This window comes from Pseudophryne corroboree, chromosome 11, assembly GCF_028390025.1.
Source record: "Pseudophryne corroboree isolate aPseCor3 chromosome 11, aPseCor3.hap2, whole genome shotgun sequence".
NCBI classification, from domain to species: domain Eukaryota; kingdom Metazoa; phylum Chordata; class Amphibia; order Anura; family Myobatrachidae; genus Pseudophryne; species Pseudophryne corroboree.
The window spans coordinates 79,036,255-79,054,847 of NC_086454.1; the positions used below are offsets into that span (position 1 = coordinate 79,036,255).

At 46.6% G+C, this 18,593-nt stretch overlaps 1 protein-coding gene across 5 annotated transcripts in view; it reads right to left on the reverse strand.

Moving 5' to 3' along the window:
• The window catches only part of IMMP1L (inner mitochondrial membrane peptidase subunit 1), a 147,525-nt gene that overhangs the window by 4,550 nt on the left and 124,382 nt on the right, over positions 1 to 18,593 (reverse strand). For all 5 annotated transcript variants that reach the window (XM_063944457.1, XM_063944454.1, XM_063944456.1 and 2 more), the window contains exon 5: positions 6,132 to 6,242. In XM_063944457.1, the coding sequence (XP_063800527.1) occupies positions 6,132 to 6,242 (111 nt within the window). The remainder of the gene's footprint in view (positions 1 to 6,131; positions 6,243 to 18,593) is intronic.

Genomic DNA, 18,593 nt, shown 5'->3' on the forward strand with positions numbered 1-18,593 from the left:
CTCAGGCACGGTGGGGGCCCGTCTCAAGAATTTCAGCGCGCAGTGGGCTCACTCGCAAGTGGACCCCTGGATCCTGCAGGTAGTATCTCAGGGGTACAAATTGGAATTCGAGACGTCTCCCCCTCGCCGGTTCCTGAAGTCTGCTTTACCAACGTCTACCCCCGACAGGGAGGCGGTATTGGAAGCCATTCACAAGCTGTATTCCCAGCAAGTGATAATCAAGGTACCCCTCCTACAACAGGGAAAGGGGTATTACTCCACGCTGTTTGTGGTACCGAAGCCGGACGGCTCGGTGAGACCCATTTTAAATCTGAAAGCCTTGAACACTTACATAAAAAGGTTCAAGTTCAAGATGGAGTCACTCAGAGCAGTGATAGCGAACCTGGAAGAAGGGGACTACATGGTGTCTCTGGACATCAAGGATGCTTACCTCCATGTCCCAATTTGCCCTTCTCACCAAGGGTACCTCAGGTTTGTGGTACAGAACTGTCACTATCAGTTTCAGACGCTGCCGTTTGGATTGTCCACGGCACCCCGGGTCTTTACCAAGGTAATGGCCGAAATGATGATTCTTCTTCGAAGAAAAGGCGTCTTAATTATCCCTTACTTGGACGATCTCCTGATAAGGGCACGGTCCAGAGAACAGTTAGAGGTCGGAGTAGCACTATCTCAAATAGTACTACGACAGCACGGATGGATTCTAAATATTCCAAAATCGCAGCTGATTCCGACGACACGTCTGCTGTTCCTAGGGATGATTCTGGACACAGTACAGAAAAAGGTGTTTCTCCCGGAAGAGAAAGCCAGGGAGTTATCCGACCTAGTCAGGAAACTCCTAAGACCAGGCCAGGTGTCAGTGCATCAGTGCACAAGGGTCCTGGGAAAGATGGTGGCTTCTTACGAAGCGATTCCATTCGGCAGATTCCACGCAAGAGCTTTTCAGTTGGATCTGCTAGACAAATGGTCCGGATGGCATCTTCAAATGCATCAGCGGATAACCCTGTCTCCAAGGACAAGGGTGTCTCTCCTGTGGTGGTTACAGAGTGCTCATCTCCTAGAGGGCCGCAGATTCGGCGTTCAGGATTGGGTCCTGGTGACCACGGATGCCAGCCTGAGAGGCTGGGGAGCAGTCACACAGGGAAAAAATTTCCAGGGCTTGTGTTCAAGCATGGAAACGTCACTTCACATAAATATCCTGGAACTAAGGGCCATTTACAATGCCCTAAGTCAGGCAAGGCCTCTGCTTCAGGGTCAGCCAGTATTGATCCAGTCGGACAACATCACGGCAGTCGCCCACGTAAACAGACAGGGCGGCACAAGAAGCAGGAAGGCAATGACGGAAGTGGCAAGGATTCTTCGCTGGGCGGAAAATCATGTGATAGCACTGTCAGCAGTGTTCATTCCGGGAGTGGACAACTGGGAAGCAGACTTCCTCAGCAGACACGATCTTCACCTGGGGGAGTGGGGACTTCACCCAGAAGTCTTCCACATGATTGTAAACCGTTGGGAAAAACCAAAGGTGGACATGATGGCGTCTCGCCTCAACAAAAAACTGGACAGCTATTGCTCCAGGTCAAGGGACCCTCAGGCAATAGCTGTGGACGCTCTGGTAACACCGTGGGTGTACCGGTCAGTGTATGTGTTCCCTCCTCTTCCTCTCATACCAAAAGTACTGAGAATCATAAGAAGGAGAGGAGTAAAGACTATACTCGTGGCTCCGGATTGGCCAAGAAGGACTTGGTACCCGGAAATTCAAGAGATGCTCACGGAAGACCCGTGGCCTCTACCTCTAAGACAGGACCTGCTCCAGCAGGGACCATGTCTGTTCCAAGACTTACCGCGGCTGCGTTTGACGGCATGGCGGTTGAACGCCGGATCCTGAAGGAAAAAGGCATTCTGGATGAAGTCATCCCTACCCTGATCAAAGCCAGGAAGGATGTAACCGTACAACATTATCACCGTATTTGGCGTAAATATGTTGCGTGGTGCGAGGCCAGGAAGGCCCCTACGGAGGAATTTCAACTGGGTCGATTCCTGCATTTCCTGCAAACAGCACTGTCTATGGGCCTCAAATTAGGGTCCATTAAGGTTCAAATTTCGGCCCTGTCGATATTCTTCCAAAAAGAACTAGCTTCTGTTCCTGAAGTTCAGACGTTTGTCAAGGGAGTACTGCATATACAGCCTCCTTTTGTGCCTCCAGTGGCACCTTGGGATCTCAATGTAGTGTTGGGATTCCTAAAATCACATTGGTTTGAACCACTCACCACTGTGGACTTGAAATATCTCACATGGAAAGTGGTAATGCTGTTAGCCCTGGCTTCAGCCAGGCGTGTATCAGAATTGGCGGCTTTATCCTATAAAAGCCCTTACCTAATTTTTCATACGGACAGGGCAGAATTGAGGACTCGTCCTCAATTTCTCCCCAAGGTGGTTTCAGCATTTCACTTAAACCAACCTATTGTGGTGCCTGCGGCTACTAGGGACTTGGAGGATTCCAAGTTGCTGGACGTAGTCAGGGCCCTGAAAATATATGTTTCCAGGACGGCTGGAGTCAGAAAATCTGACTCGCTGTTTATCCTGTATGCATCCAACAAGCTGGGTGCTCCTGCTTCTAAGCAGACGATTGCTCGTTGGATTTGTAGTACAATTCAGCTTGCACATTCTGTGGCAGGCCTGCCACAGCCAAAATCTGTAAAAGCCCATTCCACACGGAAAGTGGGCTCATCTTGGGCGGCTGCCCGAGGGGTCTCGGCTTTGCAATTTTGCCGAGCAGCTACTTGGTCAGGGGCAAACACGTTTGCTAAATTCTACAAATTTGATACCCTGGCTGAGGAGGACCTGGAGTTCTCTCATTCGGTGCTGCAGAGTCATCCGCACTCTCCCGCCCGTTTGGGAGCTTTGGTATAATCCCCATGGTCCTTTCGGAGTCCCCAGCATCCACTAGGACGTTAGAGAAAATAAGAATTTACTTACCGATAATTCTATTTCTCATAGTCCGTAGTGGATGCTGGGCGCCCATCCCAAGTGCGGATTGTCTGCATTACTTGTACATAGTTATTGTTACAAAAATCGGGTTATTGTTGTTGTGAGCCATCTTTTCAGAGGCTCCTTCTGTTATCATGCTGTTAATTGGGTTCAGATCACAAGTTGTACGGTGTGATTGGTGTGGCTGGTATGAGTCTTACCCGGGATTCAAAATCCTTCCTTATTGTGTACGCTCGTCCGGGCACAGTATCCTAACTGAGGCTTGGAGGAGGGTCATGGGGGGAGGAGCCAGTGCACACCAGCTAGTCCTAAAGCTTTTACTTTGTGCCCAGTCTCCTGTGGAGCCGCTATTCCCCATGGTCCTTTCGGAGTCCCCAGCATCCACTACGGACTATGAGAAATAGAATTATCGGTAAGTAAATTCTTATTTTTTTTATGGTCTGTACCGATTTTTGGCTCTCCAAACTTCCATTGAAAGTATAGGAAAAGGGGTGGGGCCACGCCACTTTACCCGTGGAGATGCCCCCTTTTTGAGTTTGTAGCAATTTTTATGTGTAAATTGTTGGAGGGTATGATGCTGCAGATGCAGTGGGCCTATTTTGGGGTGTGGGCCTGGAGCTGCAGCTCCATCAGCCCCATTGTTAATCCTGCTCTGGGAACACACAGCAGGCAAAGGGCAGAGCCTCCCATTGGATGTAACCTGTGTGGGAGGGTGTGTCTCGCCCAATTAGCTGTGGACTGGGCGTGATAGACCTGCTGCTAACCCAATGAGAGCTCCTAGCCACGCCCAGCGCGCACAGGCACAGAGTCACAGGTCTGGGCTATTATATAGGAGATATACTGTATATATATTTTTTCCTTTTCTTTTTTTTTTTATGTATGTGGGAAGGGGCATCATAGCATGGGCTTACCCTGTGATCAGTCTTGTGATGCCTCTTCCCCACGAGGTCTGCACCTAATGTCCCTATTGAAAAAATGGGGGTGAGGGGCGCCAATTCTCTTTCTGGCACAGGGCACCAAAAAGTCTAGTTATAGCTCTGCTATCGGCAGACCATCGGACACTGCATCTGCCTATGGCAGACAGAAAATGTTCGAGGGACCACGGCTGCCGGTGTCAGTGGAACTACATCTTTAGAATGCAATTTCAATCTACATTCCCCAGTGGTAACCATTGGGACGCATGTCCGTTGTATCTGACACATCCGCAGAGGGAAAACAGCTTAGAATCACACCCACAGTGCAATCTTCAGAGTTCCCTTCTTATCATCTACGAGGAATGGGAGGCTGGCATGTGAATGTTACACAAAAAGCGGTACTTACCAAAGCTTGGAGAGATATTAAGAACTAACCAAAACACATCCTGTAAAAATGACTTTACTGCAATTTTATCTCATTGCTTTATCGGGCAGTTCAATTGCAGCCCTTTTTTGCACAAAAATTGAGCTGTTTTCATGTGAAAATACACGGGATCTTGATAAGTTTCCTAGAGCCATGTGTTTTTGCAATCGCAAAAGAAGTCTTACCAAGGATTTTGTTTCTGCTGCCACTGGGAAATGAAAAAAGTCCCATATAGTGCCGGCTATCGGGGACAAGTGAATAACCCCCTGCGGATCAATTAGTCACAGTACCTAGGCTAATTGAATTACCCCCTTAATCCTTGTTTAACAAAATTGTAGATGAAATTTGTAGTTTCTATATCTAAGGGGCGTATTTATCAAATCATGGAGAGAGATAAAGCACCAACCAATCAGCTTCTAACTCTTATTTTTTCCGCATGAAAAGGCATCTGGAGCAATTGAACTCCCCCCCCCCCCCCATTAGCTTTCATTTATTGGTTTTGGGAGGAAATGTCTCTTTATACTGTAGTATGGATAGGTTAATAAGTTCCATTCTATTTGCAGTGAGGGCTGTCTGGTCCTTTGAGCCCAGCATACATTAAACTACTTGTTATTCTATTTAGAACATTAAAACCACAAATGGTCTTAAATTCTAGTCAAGCAGCATAAAGATTTGAGATATATTTTATGTATCTATGTGCATGTGCTCGTATATAAATACTTTTCTAAGCATTAGCTTGGCATTTTGGCTTGTTTTATGTTTCCACCTGCATTCCCTTCCTGTTTTGGCGACAAGGAGCCATATTTGCTGCGAGTGTTATGCAACCTTGAAACGCTAGATTTACTGTCTCCCAATAGAGTCCACAATGTTCTAAATCAGCGGTCACCAAACCCGTCGTTCGCGAGTGACTGGTAGCTCAGCACGCCTTCTTAAGTAGCTCGCGGCGGGTGCATATTAATATGATGGCGGCCGTCAGCCAATCAGAGCTCACGCGCCGGCTCCTGATTGGCTGGTGGTCCGCACCATATTTCAAATGGCCATGCAGCGCGTGGTCGGAGGCGTCAGCAGTGCTGGTACTTCAGATGGAGGAGACGCGCTGTGGCTGCTAGTGGGCTCTCCTCCCCTCAGACACAGCGGCGGATGCAGGGGCAACAACAGTGAGCACTACTGCTTGGGACTGGCACTTCTCGAGGGCATCACATGTATCTGGCACTGCGGGGGGGGGGGGGGGGGGGCGCATTATTTGTATATCTGGCACTGCTGGGGGGCATTATGATTTGTGTATCTGGAACTGCTGGGGGCATTATTGCATCTGGGACTGCTGGGGCATTACTTGTGTATCTTGCACTATGCGGGGGGCATTACTTGTGTATCTGCACTACGCAGGGGAGCATTACTGTTGTGAGGCCACACCCACTTTGTGAGACCACACCCACTTCCACAGGAATGTGCGCGCATTGGGGGAGGGGGTAGCTCTTCCAGAAGTTTTTTCCCCCGAAAGTAGCTCACACCCCAAACAAGGTTGGAGACCACTGTTCTAAATCATCATGCTGCACTTGTTACTAGTGAATTAATACACTTCATCAATATTGGGTCAGACCGTATCATGGCTGCCTTCACTGTGAGTAACAGACTCCTAGGAAACCACAGAAGCCTTTTCCTCCAGTTACAACACTGAAAACGCATGGACCTCAACAGTTGGGAGTAAAAAATAAGGATTGAGGGTGCAGTGGAAAAGGTGCTGCAAAACTAATCATGTGAAAATATATATTTTTGTTCTAGGTGTGAAATAAGAGATTTCAATTTACCCTAAAAGAAACTCGTCCTCTGATTAAGGCGTAGGGGACTGGTCCATAATTTCTGGAATCTGTAGAGTTTTTTAAGTTGTCCCCTTCTAACCAAACATGGCCCTTGGGTACCTGTGAGAAAAAGAATTATGCTTATTAACATCCAAAATATGATGTACTCTTCCAACTCCTGTATGAGGCTTTAAGTATTAATTCATTTCTGAGATTAGGTCAGGACAAAACTGGAGCGCTCCCTTTTGGATGGAGTTCTAGAAGTTAACCATTACTTCAGAATTGGACTATAATGGACTCCAACTCTCCACCACATGTGGCAAGATCCATGCTCAAGTTTGCTCCCGCTAACAGCATGTTCACAATACACACACACACACACACACACACACACACACACACACACACACACACACAGAGAGAGAGAGAGAGCGCCTGCGGGATGAAGGATAGCATCGCCAGACAGGCAGCATGTAGAGTAGTGTGTAGTCCACCAACAGCGCATGGAGTAATGCACTGTCAGACTCTTCATCGGGGGACCTCAGGTAAGTAATAGTTTGGGTCAACGTCACATTTCTGGAACTCCCAACTGAAAATTCAGTTTTGGCTGGAAATATTCTTAAAAACAAAAAAATCAAATAGACTCTTGCAAATTAATATACAAACATATTAAGCTGTAAAATATCAATGAAGTTCTGTAAACAAATGCTTTACTATTAACCTATTCTCAAGCTGAACAGTTGTCATGAGACAATCCCAGCTAGTGTGATGAAGAGGAGGATATGGGGGAAGGGTTGGGCTCATCACTGTTTGTAATATCTTCATTTCTCTGACGTCCTAAGTGGATGCTGGGACTCCGTAAGGACCATGGGGAATAGCGGCTCCGCAGGAGACTGGGCACAACTAAAAGAAAGCTTTAGACTACTGGTGTGCACTGGCTCCTCCCACTATGACCCTCCTCCAGACTTCAGTTAGAATCTTGTGCCCGGCTGAGCTGGATGCACACTAGGGGCTCTCCTGAGCTCCTAGAAAGAAAGTATATTTAGGTTTTTTATTTTACAGTGAGATCTGCTGGCAACAGACTCACTGCAACGAGGGACTAAGGGGAGAAGAAGCGAACCTACCTAACTGGTGGTAGCTTGGGCTTCTTAGGCTACTGGACACCATTAGCTCCAGAGGGATCGACCACAGGACCCGACCTCGCTGTTCGGTCCCGGAGCCGCGCCGCCGGCCCCCTTACAGAGCCAGAAGCAAGAAGTGTTCCTGAAAATCGGCGGCAGAAGACTTCTGTCTTCAACAAGGTAGCGCACAGCACTGCAGCTGTGCGCCATTGCTCCTCATGCACACCTCACACTCCGGTCACTGATGGGTGCAGGGCGCTGGTGGGGGGGGGCGCCCTGAGGGCAATATAAGACACCTTGACTGGCAAATCTACACCATATATAGTCAGGAAGGCTATATAGGTGTAAAAATACCCCTGCCAGAATTCCAGAAAAAGCGGGAGAAGTCCACCGGAAAAGGGGCGGGGCCATCTCCCTCAGCACACTGGCGCCATTTTTCCCTCACAGCTCCGCTGGAAGGAAGCTCCCTGGCTCTCCCCTGCAGTCTACAAGCTACAGAAGGGTAAAAAAGAGAGGGGGGGGGCACTAAATTTAGGCGCAGTATATATAATATAAGCAGCTATAAGGGAAAAACACTCATTTATAGTGGGATCCCTGTGTTATATAGCGCTCTGGTGTGTGCTGGCATACTCTCTCTCTGTCTCCCCAAAGGGCTTTGTGGGGTCCTGTCCTCTGTCAGAGAATTCCCTGTGTGTATGCGGTGTGTCGGTACGGCTGTGTCGACATGTTTGATGAGGAGGCTTATGTGGAGGCGGAGCAGATGCCGATAAATGTGATGTCACCCCCTGCGGGGTCGACACCTGAGTGGATGGTGCTGTGGAAGGAATTACGCGACAGTGTCGACTCCTTGCATAAAAGGTTTGACGACATACCAAATGTGGGACAGCCGGCTTCTCAGCCTGTGCCTGCCCAGGTGTCTCAAAAGCCATCAGGGGCTCTAAAACGCCCGCTACCTCAGATGGCAGACACAGATGTCGACACGGATACGGACTCCAGTGTCGACGACGATGAGACTAATGTAACCTCCAGTAGGGCCACACGTTACATGATTGAGGCAATGAAAAATGTGTTGCACATTTCTGATGTTACCCCCGGTACCACAAAAAAGGGTATTATGTTTGGAGAGAAAAAACTACCAGTAGCTTTTCCTCCATCCGAGGAGTTAAATGAAGTGTGTGAAGAAGCGTGGGCTTCCCCTGATAAGAAACTGTTAATTTCTAAGAGATTACTAATGGCGTACCCTTTCCCGCCAGAGGATAGGTCACGTTGGGAAACATCCCCTAGGGTGGATAAAGCGCTCACACGCTTGTCAAAGAAGGTGGCACTACCGTCTCCGGATACGGCCGCCCTGAAGGAATCTGCTGATAGAAAGCAGGAGGCTATCCTGAAGTCTATATATACACACACAGGTGTTATACTGAGACCAGCTATTGCTTCAGCATGGATGTGCAGTGCTGCAGCTGCGTGGTCAGATTCCCTGTCGGAAAATATTGATACCCTAGACAGGGACACTATATTGCTAACCGTAGAGCATATTAAAGACGCACTCTTATACATGAGGGATGCACAGAGGGATATTTGCCGGCTGGCATCTAAAATAAGTGCAATGTCCATTTCTGCCAGGAGAGGGTTATGGACTCGGCAGTGGACAGGAGATGCAGATTCTAAAAGGCACATGGAAGTTCTGCCTTATAAGGGTGAGGAGTTGTTTGGGGATGGTCTCTCGGACCTCGTTTCCACAGCAACAGCTGGGAAGTCTACATTTTTACCCCATGTTCCCTCACAGCCAAAGAAAGCACCGTATTATCAGGTACAGTCCTTTCGGCCCAATAGGGGCAAGCGGGTTAAAGGCGCGTCCTTTCTGCCCAGAGGCAGAGGGAAAAAGCTGCAGCATACAGCCAGTTCCCAGGAGCAAAAGTCCTCCCCCGCTTCCTCTAAGCCAGGTACGGTGGGGGCCCGTCTCAAATATTTCAGCAATCAGTGGGCTCGCTCACGGGTGGATCCCTGGATCTTTCAAGTAGTATCTCAGGGGTACAAGCTGGAATTCAAGACGTCTCCCCCCGCCGTTTCCTCAAATCTGCCTTGCCAACCACTCCCTCAGGCAGAGAGGCAGTGTTACAGGCAATTCACAAGCTGTATTCACAACAGGTGATAGTAAAGGTGCCCCTACTTCAACAAGGACGGGGTTACTATTCCACAATGTTTGTGGTACCGAAACCGGACGGTTCGGTGAGACCCATTTTAAATTTGAAATCCTTGAACACATATATAAAAAAATTCAAGTTCAAGATGGAATCGCTCAGGGCGGTTATTGCAAGCCTGGACGAGGTGGATTACATGGTATCACTGGACATCAAGGATGCTTACCTGCATGTCCCCATTTACCATCCTCACCAGGAGTACCTCAGATTTGTGGTACAGGATTGTCATTACCAATTCCAGACGGTGCCGTTCGGTCTATCCACGGCTCCGAGGGTCTTTACCAAGGTAATGGCCGAAATGATGATACTCCTTCGAAAGAAGGGAGTTTTAATTATCCCGTACTTGGACGATCTCCTGATAAAAGCGAGGTCCAGGGAGCAGTTGTTGGTCGGGGTAGCACTATCTCGGGAGGTGCTACAACAGCACGGCTGGATTCTAAATATTCCAAAGTCACAGCTGATCCCTACGACACGTCTTCTGTTCCTGGGGATGGTTCTGGACACAGAACAGAAAAAAGTGTTTCTCCCGGAGGAGAAGGCCAAGGAGCTGTCATCTCTAGTCAGAGGCCTCCTAAAACCAAAACAGGTGTCGGTGCATCACTGCACGCGGATCCTGGGAAAGATGGTAGCTTCCTACGAAGCAATTCCATTTGGCCGGTTCCATGCAAGAACCTTTCAGTGGGACCTGTTGGACAAGTGGTCCGGATCGCATCTTCAGATGCATCGGCTGATAACCCTGTCTCCAAGGACAAGGGTGTCTCTGCTGTGGTGGCTGCAGAGTGCTCATCTTCAAGAGGGCCGCAGATTCGGCATACAGGACTGGGTCCTGGTGACCACGGATGCCAGCCTTCGAGGCTGGGGGGCAGTCACACAGGGAAGAAACTTCCAAGGACTATGGTCAAGTCAGGAGGCTTCCCTGCACATAAATATTCTGGAACTGAGGGCCATTTACAATGCCCTTAGTCAGGCAAATCCCCTGCTTCAAAACCAGCCGGTATTGATCCAGTCAGACAACATCACGGCGGTCGCCCATGTAAACCGACAGGGCGGCACGAGAAGCAGGACGGCGATGGCAGAAGCCACAAGGATTCTCCGATGGGCGGAAAATCACGTGTTAGCACTGTCAGCAGTATTCATTCCGGGAGTGGACAACTGGGAAGCAAACTTCCTCAGCAGGCACGACCTCCACCCGGGAGAGTGGGGAATTCATCCAGATGTCTTCCAACTGATTGTAAACCGTTGGGAAAGGCCACAGGTGGACATGATGGCGTCCCGCCTAAACAAAAAGCTAGAAAAGTATTGCGCCAGGTCAAGAGACCCGCAGGCGATAGCTGTGGACGCTCTAGTGACACCGTGGGTGTACCGGTCGGTTTATGTGTTCCCTCCTCTTCCTCTCATACCAAAGGTACTGAGGATTATAAGGAGAAGAGGAGTAAGAACTATACTCATTGTTCCGGATTGGCCAAGAAGAGCTTGGTACCCGGAACTTCAAGAAATGATCTCAGAGGACCCATGGCCTCTGTCGCTCAGACAGGACCTGCTGCAGCAGGGGCCCTGTCTGTTCCAAGACTTACCGCGGCTGCGTTTGACGGCATGGCGGTTGAACACCGGATCCTGAAGGAAAAGGGCATTCCGGAGGAAGTCATTCCTACGCTGATTAAAGCTAGGAAAGAAGTTACCGCAAACCATTATCACCGCATATGGCGAAAATATGTTGCGTGGTGTGAGGCTAGGAAGGCCCCAACGGAAGAATTTCAGCTGGGCCGTTTCCTGCACTTTCTACAGTCAGGGGTGACTATGGGCCTAAAATTGGGTTCCATTAAGGTCCAGATTTCGGCTCTATCGATTTTCTTCCAGAGAGAACTGGCTTCACTACCTGAAGTTCAAACTTTTGTTAAGGGAGTGCTGCATATTCAGCCCCCTTTTGTGCCTCCAGTGGCACCTTGGGATCTCAACGTGGTGTTGGATTTCCTAAAGTCACATTGGTTTGAGCCACTTAAAACCGTGGAATTGAAATATCTCACGTGGAAAGTGGTCATGTTGTTGGCCTTGGCTTCGGCCAGGCGTGTATCAGAATTGGCGGCTTTGTCATGTAAAAGCCCTTATCTGATTTTCCATATGGATAGGGCAGAATTGAGGACTCGTCCCCAATTTCTCCCTAAGGTGGTATCAGCCTTTCATCTGAACCAACCTATCGTGGTGCCTGCGGCTACAAAAGACTTGGAGGCTTCCAAGTCGTTGGATGTAGTCAGGGCCCTGAAAATTTATGTTTCCAGGACAGCTGGAGTCAGAAAGACTGACTCGCTATTTATCCTGTATGCACCCAACAAGTTGGGTGCGCCTGCTTCAAAGCAGACTATTGCTCGCTGGATCTGTAGTACGATTCAGCTTGCACATTCTGCAGCTGGACTGCCGCATCCTAAATCAGTTAAAGCCCATTCCACGAGGAAGGTGGGCTCTTCTTGGGCGGCTGCCCGAGGGGTCTCGGCTCTTCAACTTTGCCGAGCAGCTACTTGGTCGGGGTCAAACACGTTTGCTAAATTCTATAAGTTTGACACCCTGGCTGAGGAAGACCTAGAGTTTGCCCATTCGGTGCTGCAGAGTCATCCGCACTCTCCCGCCCGTTTGGGAGCTTTGGTATAATCCCCATGGTCCTTACGGAGTCCCAGCATCCACTTAGGACGTCAGAGGAAATAAGAATTTATTCACCGGTAATTCTATTTCTCGTAGTCCGTAGTGGATGCTGGGCGCCCATCCCAAGTGCGGATTGTCTGCAATACTTGTATATAGTTATTGTTTAACTAAAGGGTTATTGTTGAGCCATCTGTTGAGAGGCTCAGTTGTTATCATACTGTTAACTGGGTATTTGTATCACGAGTTATACGGTGTGATTGGTGTGGCTGGTATGAGTCTTACCCGGGATTCAAAATCCTTCCTTATTGTGTCAGCTCTTCCGGGCACAGTATCCTAACTGAAGTCTGGAGGAGGGTCATAGTGGGAGGAGCCAGTGCACACCAGTAGTCTAAAGCTTTCTTTTAGTTGTGCCCAGTCTCCTGCGGAGCCGCTATTCCCCATGGTCCTTACGGAGTCCCAGCATCCACTACGGACTACGAGAAATAGAATTACCGGTGAGTAAATTCTTATTTTTTCCATTTGAAATATTCAGAGGTATGCAGTACTGTAACCAGATGTATTGGTTCCATCACTGACATTTGTGCATTCTAGGGAGGAAATGTGACATTAGAGAATGGGGCGTTTGGGTAAGTTGAAAACAACAAAATCAGCCAAGTGCAAGAGTAGCTTTTTGCCTTTAGAAAAAGGAATAACACAGTTTCCACTTTTCCACCAAACACTATTTCCTTACCTGTAATGTTTAAAACATTAAGCGCCCTCCACTTCCCAGCTGCAGAAGGCGCCAGTGTCAGACGCTAGAGGTCATAATTGACCTCTATCGTCTGTGCGGAGAGACGTCATGATAGAGAGGAGCCGGCGACCAGAGACGGAGGGCAGCGCAGCGGTCGGGAAGCAGGAGCGGGGCTGGTAAGTATTGTGTAAGCGTCACTACAGGGGGCACAGCTACAGGGGGGCATAACTGGCCACACCCCTTCCCTGTGAAGCCACACCCCTATTTTTGGGCGCGCGCCACAGGCACGCACAAATTCTGTATCACCTGTGGTTGGAGGAGGGAGGGGGGCAATGGAAAATTTTGCGCTGGGCGCCACAAGGTCTAGAACCGGCCCTGGTTTAAAACACCAGTCCTATCCACACAGCATGCCGCATACTTTTCCTACATCTTTTAACCCATTATTCTGCACATTGCAGAATATCGCCCCAATAATGACATTTGCCTAATTAGTCATTACTGGGCTGTCCAAGGGGGTTTTGAACCAAGTCCTGACTTTAAAATAACTATTTTTCATAAGTTTGCGCCTGCTCTGATGCTAAAGATTTGTTAATTTCTATATAAATTACTGCGGCTAAAATTCTCGACTCTAACTGAATACCAAAAACCCTGCGGCTTCCTGAAATTTTGCAGGCTGCGGGAGAAACAAAATTGCCGCGCTTAATTGGATATGTCCATAAGTTTACTATACATCCCATGCAAATTTATATTGATTTCACTCTGGTTTCCCAATGTAGGTTTGAAAGGAGTGAAGAATATATAGGGCCTAATTCAGACCTGATCGCAGCAGCAAATTTGTTCTCTAATGGACAAAACCATGTGCACTGCATGGGGGCAGATATAACATGTGCAGAGAGTTAGATTTGGGTGAGGTGTAGTCAAACTGAAATCTAAATTGCAGTGTAAAAATAAAGCAGTCAGTATTTACCCTGCACAGAAACAAAACAACCCACCCAAATCTAACTCTCTGCAAATGTTATATATGCCCCTTCCCCCTTGCAATGCACATGGTTTTGCCCATTAGAGAACAAATTTGATGCTGCGCCCATAGTCTACTTTTTTGTATGAAACAATCTTTATACAATCCTAGCAAGATTTTCATTAAAGTGGTTTTCAGCCAATGGTGGACAGACTAAAATTCAGGGGCTGGTGTCTTTGGCAGAAAGGCCACCTCCAGCATGTTACTTTGGTCAGGTGGTTTGTAAGAATGGGCACTGAAATCCCACCCATTGAATGCAGAAGCGTAAAATGCCTCCATATGGAGTCCTGGAGCTTCTACACAAATATGATGGAGCATCTTCATACAGTGGGCATGGGTTTTAGTAAATGGTCGAACCAGAAAATAGAAGAACGACAATTATGTGATGATACAATAACTACAGCAGGATTAGTGAGGTCATTAATTTAATAGACTTCAAAGAGGTCATTAGGATGGCGAATGAAATTCTGCTCTTATGTCCCAGTAACAGCATGAAGAGGGCAGATAATCATCAACATCCTGAGGCCACAACCAAGGCCAGACCTGTTAGTGGACTCATGATTAGCTAAATGCTAATGGATTGTGACAACAATTACACATAATCTCATCATTTTATTGGAGTGGGCTTGTCAAACTTCTAATTAAGATCGCAGTTCAGTCTATGTGCACATGGGAATCCAAAACACGTTGCCATCATGTCTGTCAAGTCATCTAAGGAAGGGCTCTCTACGTTTTCTAAATTAGGGAGTGTGATCTAGGGGGTGAGTCTGGGATTTATACATGTACAGAAAGGTTCCATCCTATTTAATTGTTCTCACTGCCAAACAAAATCTGAACACTTGTTAGAAGGATTCCAGCCAGCCTTCATTTATAAAAAAGGGCCTGCAAATACCTCCCACAGTGTGAGTTTGTACTGGCATTGCACCAAATTTTTGCTGGTGTCTAGAGGGCACTTGACCACGAGTCTTCAGCATCCAGAGTTCTGTTCTGTAATAATGGTATTTATATACTGTATTCATATATTTTGAGTCAGTTATGATTTATTTAATCAGCTTTATTTAATTTAGTTCGATTTTGTACAAAAAAAACCCTGCATTTTTTAAGTTTTAGTAAAAACAGAATGTTGGGGGTCCATTCTAACACCAGCCCTGTTTCAGCAAGCGAGTCAAGTTTGTTTCCACTTGCCGGAACTTTTGTAACACATTACTATAAAAATTTTAAGAGCTTTGCTATTGTGGGTGGTTTAGTTGTAGCATAAATACATACTGTTGATTCTAGCACCCTGCACCAGCCGCAACCAATGCAGTTCCTCTTTCCTGCTCTGGTGCTTCTAACACATCCTGGTCTGTATATCGGTGCTGATGTACAGACCAGGGACGTGCGGTGAGGTAAATGGCTCAGGAGACACTGGCTAGTACCAGAGCCAGATTTACACACAACATATGAGCCCAAGAGTTCACGTGGGCATTATACACAGGTGCAGCAGTATACACTCCTGGAAATTTGGAGAGTTTTGATCAGAGATGTGCGGAAAAGATAGGCCTCCTCTGCTATAGACTTTTTACTTTAGAGTTTTACCTATAAAAATGATTAGAATAATACAAAGTATGATAGAGACCTGAGCTGGTGTTAAGTCTAAGTGGTTGATAAACAGGTACTTCGTTAAGTGAGAAGCATCTGTACATAGAGTACAGGCAGAATGTAAAGCTGGGTACACACTAGATGATAATTTGAACGATCTGTCATTTTGCACTGAATTAGAATGACAAATTGTATAGTGTATCCAAAAGTTCCAATACTGGTCAAGCAAAAAGCTTCCACCAGATCTGGAGGGTAACCCGCACCGAGATTTGTAAGTTATGATGTAAATCACAAAGTTGGAGTGCCTATTATCATATCTAATGAAACCCTATTTTAGGGATTCGCATATATATATATGTATATATGAGAAAAGATTTGAAGGCTCATAAAGGTGCTACCAACTGGTTTAAACAAGGATATGGAGGCAAATCCCCATAGAAAGGGGAAAAGGAAAAGAAACCAGATAAATTTAAGGTGCACTCATCCAACTACTAAATCATTGATATGATTGTTGTTGTGAAACATGTATATCCACAGCAGCAATATCAAATAAAGGCTTAAATGCTCAATAACCTAAATTGATGTAGAGGTTTATTTTATTATTCATTTATATGGGACTTAATTGTCCTTTATTGAAAATAGAGCGAAATATTAAAATTCATAGAATAAGAGACAGAGAATAGAAGGTGACAGAAATTGAACTATATGTGAATAAAGATTTAAAAACAAAGCTAATGTGTTTTTCCCTTCATATATTTTCCTGTGTTTATTTCAATTGTGCATTCACATACATATATTTGTGCAGCACTGTATCAATGCTATATTCATATGAGACCTGCAGTTTTCTTATATTTATTAGAGCCTGTTATGCTGCAATAGAGGGAAATATGCTGTCTTACTTTAGAGTTACCAACTGTTACATCGAATTGTAACCAAGTTTTTTAAAAATATGCAACAATAGATCTCCACTCCTGCCCTTAAGGCTGTGATTATAGTAACTTGATTATAATGATATAAATTGAGGAGCGACACAATGTTGCTAAATATGTAACTTATGCCTGAAATCCTACAGTGTCATATAGTGCAGAAAATGCTAGTATGATATTTTATAAATAAACTCAGTGTTTGAGAGAACTAATGGGGATGAGCCTGGGTAAATAATTTCACTACCCTGTGTTAAAGGCTGTCTATTTTATAAATCTTAATAATCTCTGACACCAACTACTGCTATTAATGATGCATAAATAAATGTGCAGGAAAGATGGGTTTAGTATATCCCATATGATGTTAGTCCACAGTGTTCTACACCATATGTATAGGTTGGTATTACGTATTAATTTAGCAGCGGTCGTTACTGGTACTCAGCAATATTAAATTGTGTCCATGCAGGACATATCAATAGCACTTAAATATTGCTAGTCATGTTCAAGTAAGTTATAAATTGTATATGTACCAGAGGATCGTGCCCCTGTTTATCGACTGACTGCAGTGTACATACAATAGCAATAAATATCTGCTAAACACAGAGACAATCTTGTATCTGGCATTAACCCCCGTTGTCTCTCTTATTTGATATTAATGTCAGCTAACCCACAGCATATAGAGTTTCAGGTGAATATGAATGCGTTCAAAGACTCCTCTCTAACATGAGCAGGTTTGGCTCCTAATAATACACTATAGGTCTCACATGTATGTTGTATACCATTTGCACATTTTAAACATTGTTACTAATACGGGAACACATTGCTAAAGCCTATGCGCATTTCACTCCTAATGAGCTTCCTCGGTGCCCTGAGGAAGCTCATTAGGAGTGAAATGCGCATAGGCTTTAGCAATGTGTTCCCGTATTAGTAACAATGTTTAAAATGTGCAAATGGTATACAACATACATGTGAGACCTATAGTGTATTATTAGGAGCCAAACCTGCTCATGTTAGAGAGGAGTCTTTGAACGCATTCATATTCACCTGAAACTCTATATGCTGTGGGTTAGCTGACATTAATATCAAATAAGAGAGACAACGGGGGTTAATGCCAGATACAAGATTGTCTCTGTGTTTAGCAGATATTTATTGCTATTGTATGTACACTGCAGTCAGTCGATAAACAGGGGCACGATCCTCTGGTACATATACAATTTATAACTTACTTGAACATGACTAGCAGGGCCGTTTCTAGCCAATTTGGCTCCCAGTGCGAGATAAAAAAATGCGCCCCCCCCCCCCATAGATATAAAGAGGAAAAGCATGCGCGCGCCGAAGGCGCGCGCGCTCCCGGTAAGGGGGCGTGACCTCATTAAGATGGGCGTGGCTTTGTTAAAATGGGCGTGGCCTCATCTGATCTCATCAACACGGCCACCACAGGATATTAAAAAAAAAAAGTCCTCATTTTACACATTACAGCAGGCACGCTACCCCATTTTACACAGCACGGCAGGCAAGTGTCCCCATTTTACACAGTACGACAGGCACGTGCCCCCATTTTACACATTGCGGCAGGAAAAAGTGTCCCCATTTTACACAGTACGACAGGCAAATGTCCCCATTTTACACATTGCGGCAGGAAAAAGTGTCCTCATTTTACACAGTACGACAGGCAAGTGTCCCCATTTTACACATTGCGGCAGACAGGTGTCCCCATTTTACACATTGCGGCAGACAGTTGTCCCCATTTTACACATTGCGGCAGACACGTGCCCCCATTTTACACAGTACGCAGGCAAGTGTCCCCATTTTACACACTGCGGCAGACACGTGCCCCCATTTTACACAGTACGCAGGCAAGTGTCCCCATTTTACACACTGCGGCAGACAGGTGTCCCCATTTTACACATTAAGGCAGACAGGTCCCCATTTTACACATTAAGGCAGACAGGTCCCCATTTTACACATTAAGGCAGACAGGTCCCCATTTTACACATTACTGCAGGTGGTGGGGAGGGAGAAAGGGAGAGAGAGGGAGAGGGGCTGACTTACATTTGTAGCGGTTCTCGCCGCTCTTCAGCCGCCTCTCCCTCCTCGTCTGCGCGGCTCCCCCTTCTCCCTCCTCCCGAATGCCCAGCTCGGGGGGCGGGGTTTCGCGGAATGACGCGTTTGCGTCGTGACGTCACGACGCAATCGCGTCATTCTGCAAAACCCCGCCCCCCGAGCTGGGCACTCGGGAGGAGGGAGAAGGGGGTTTCAAAGT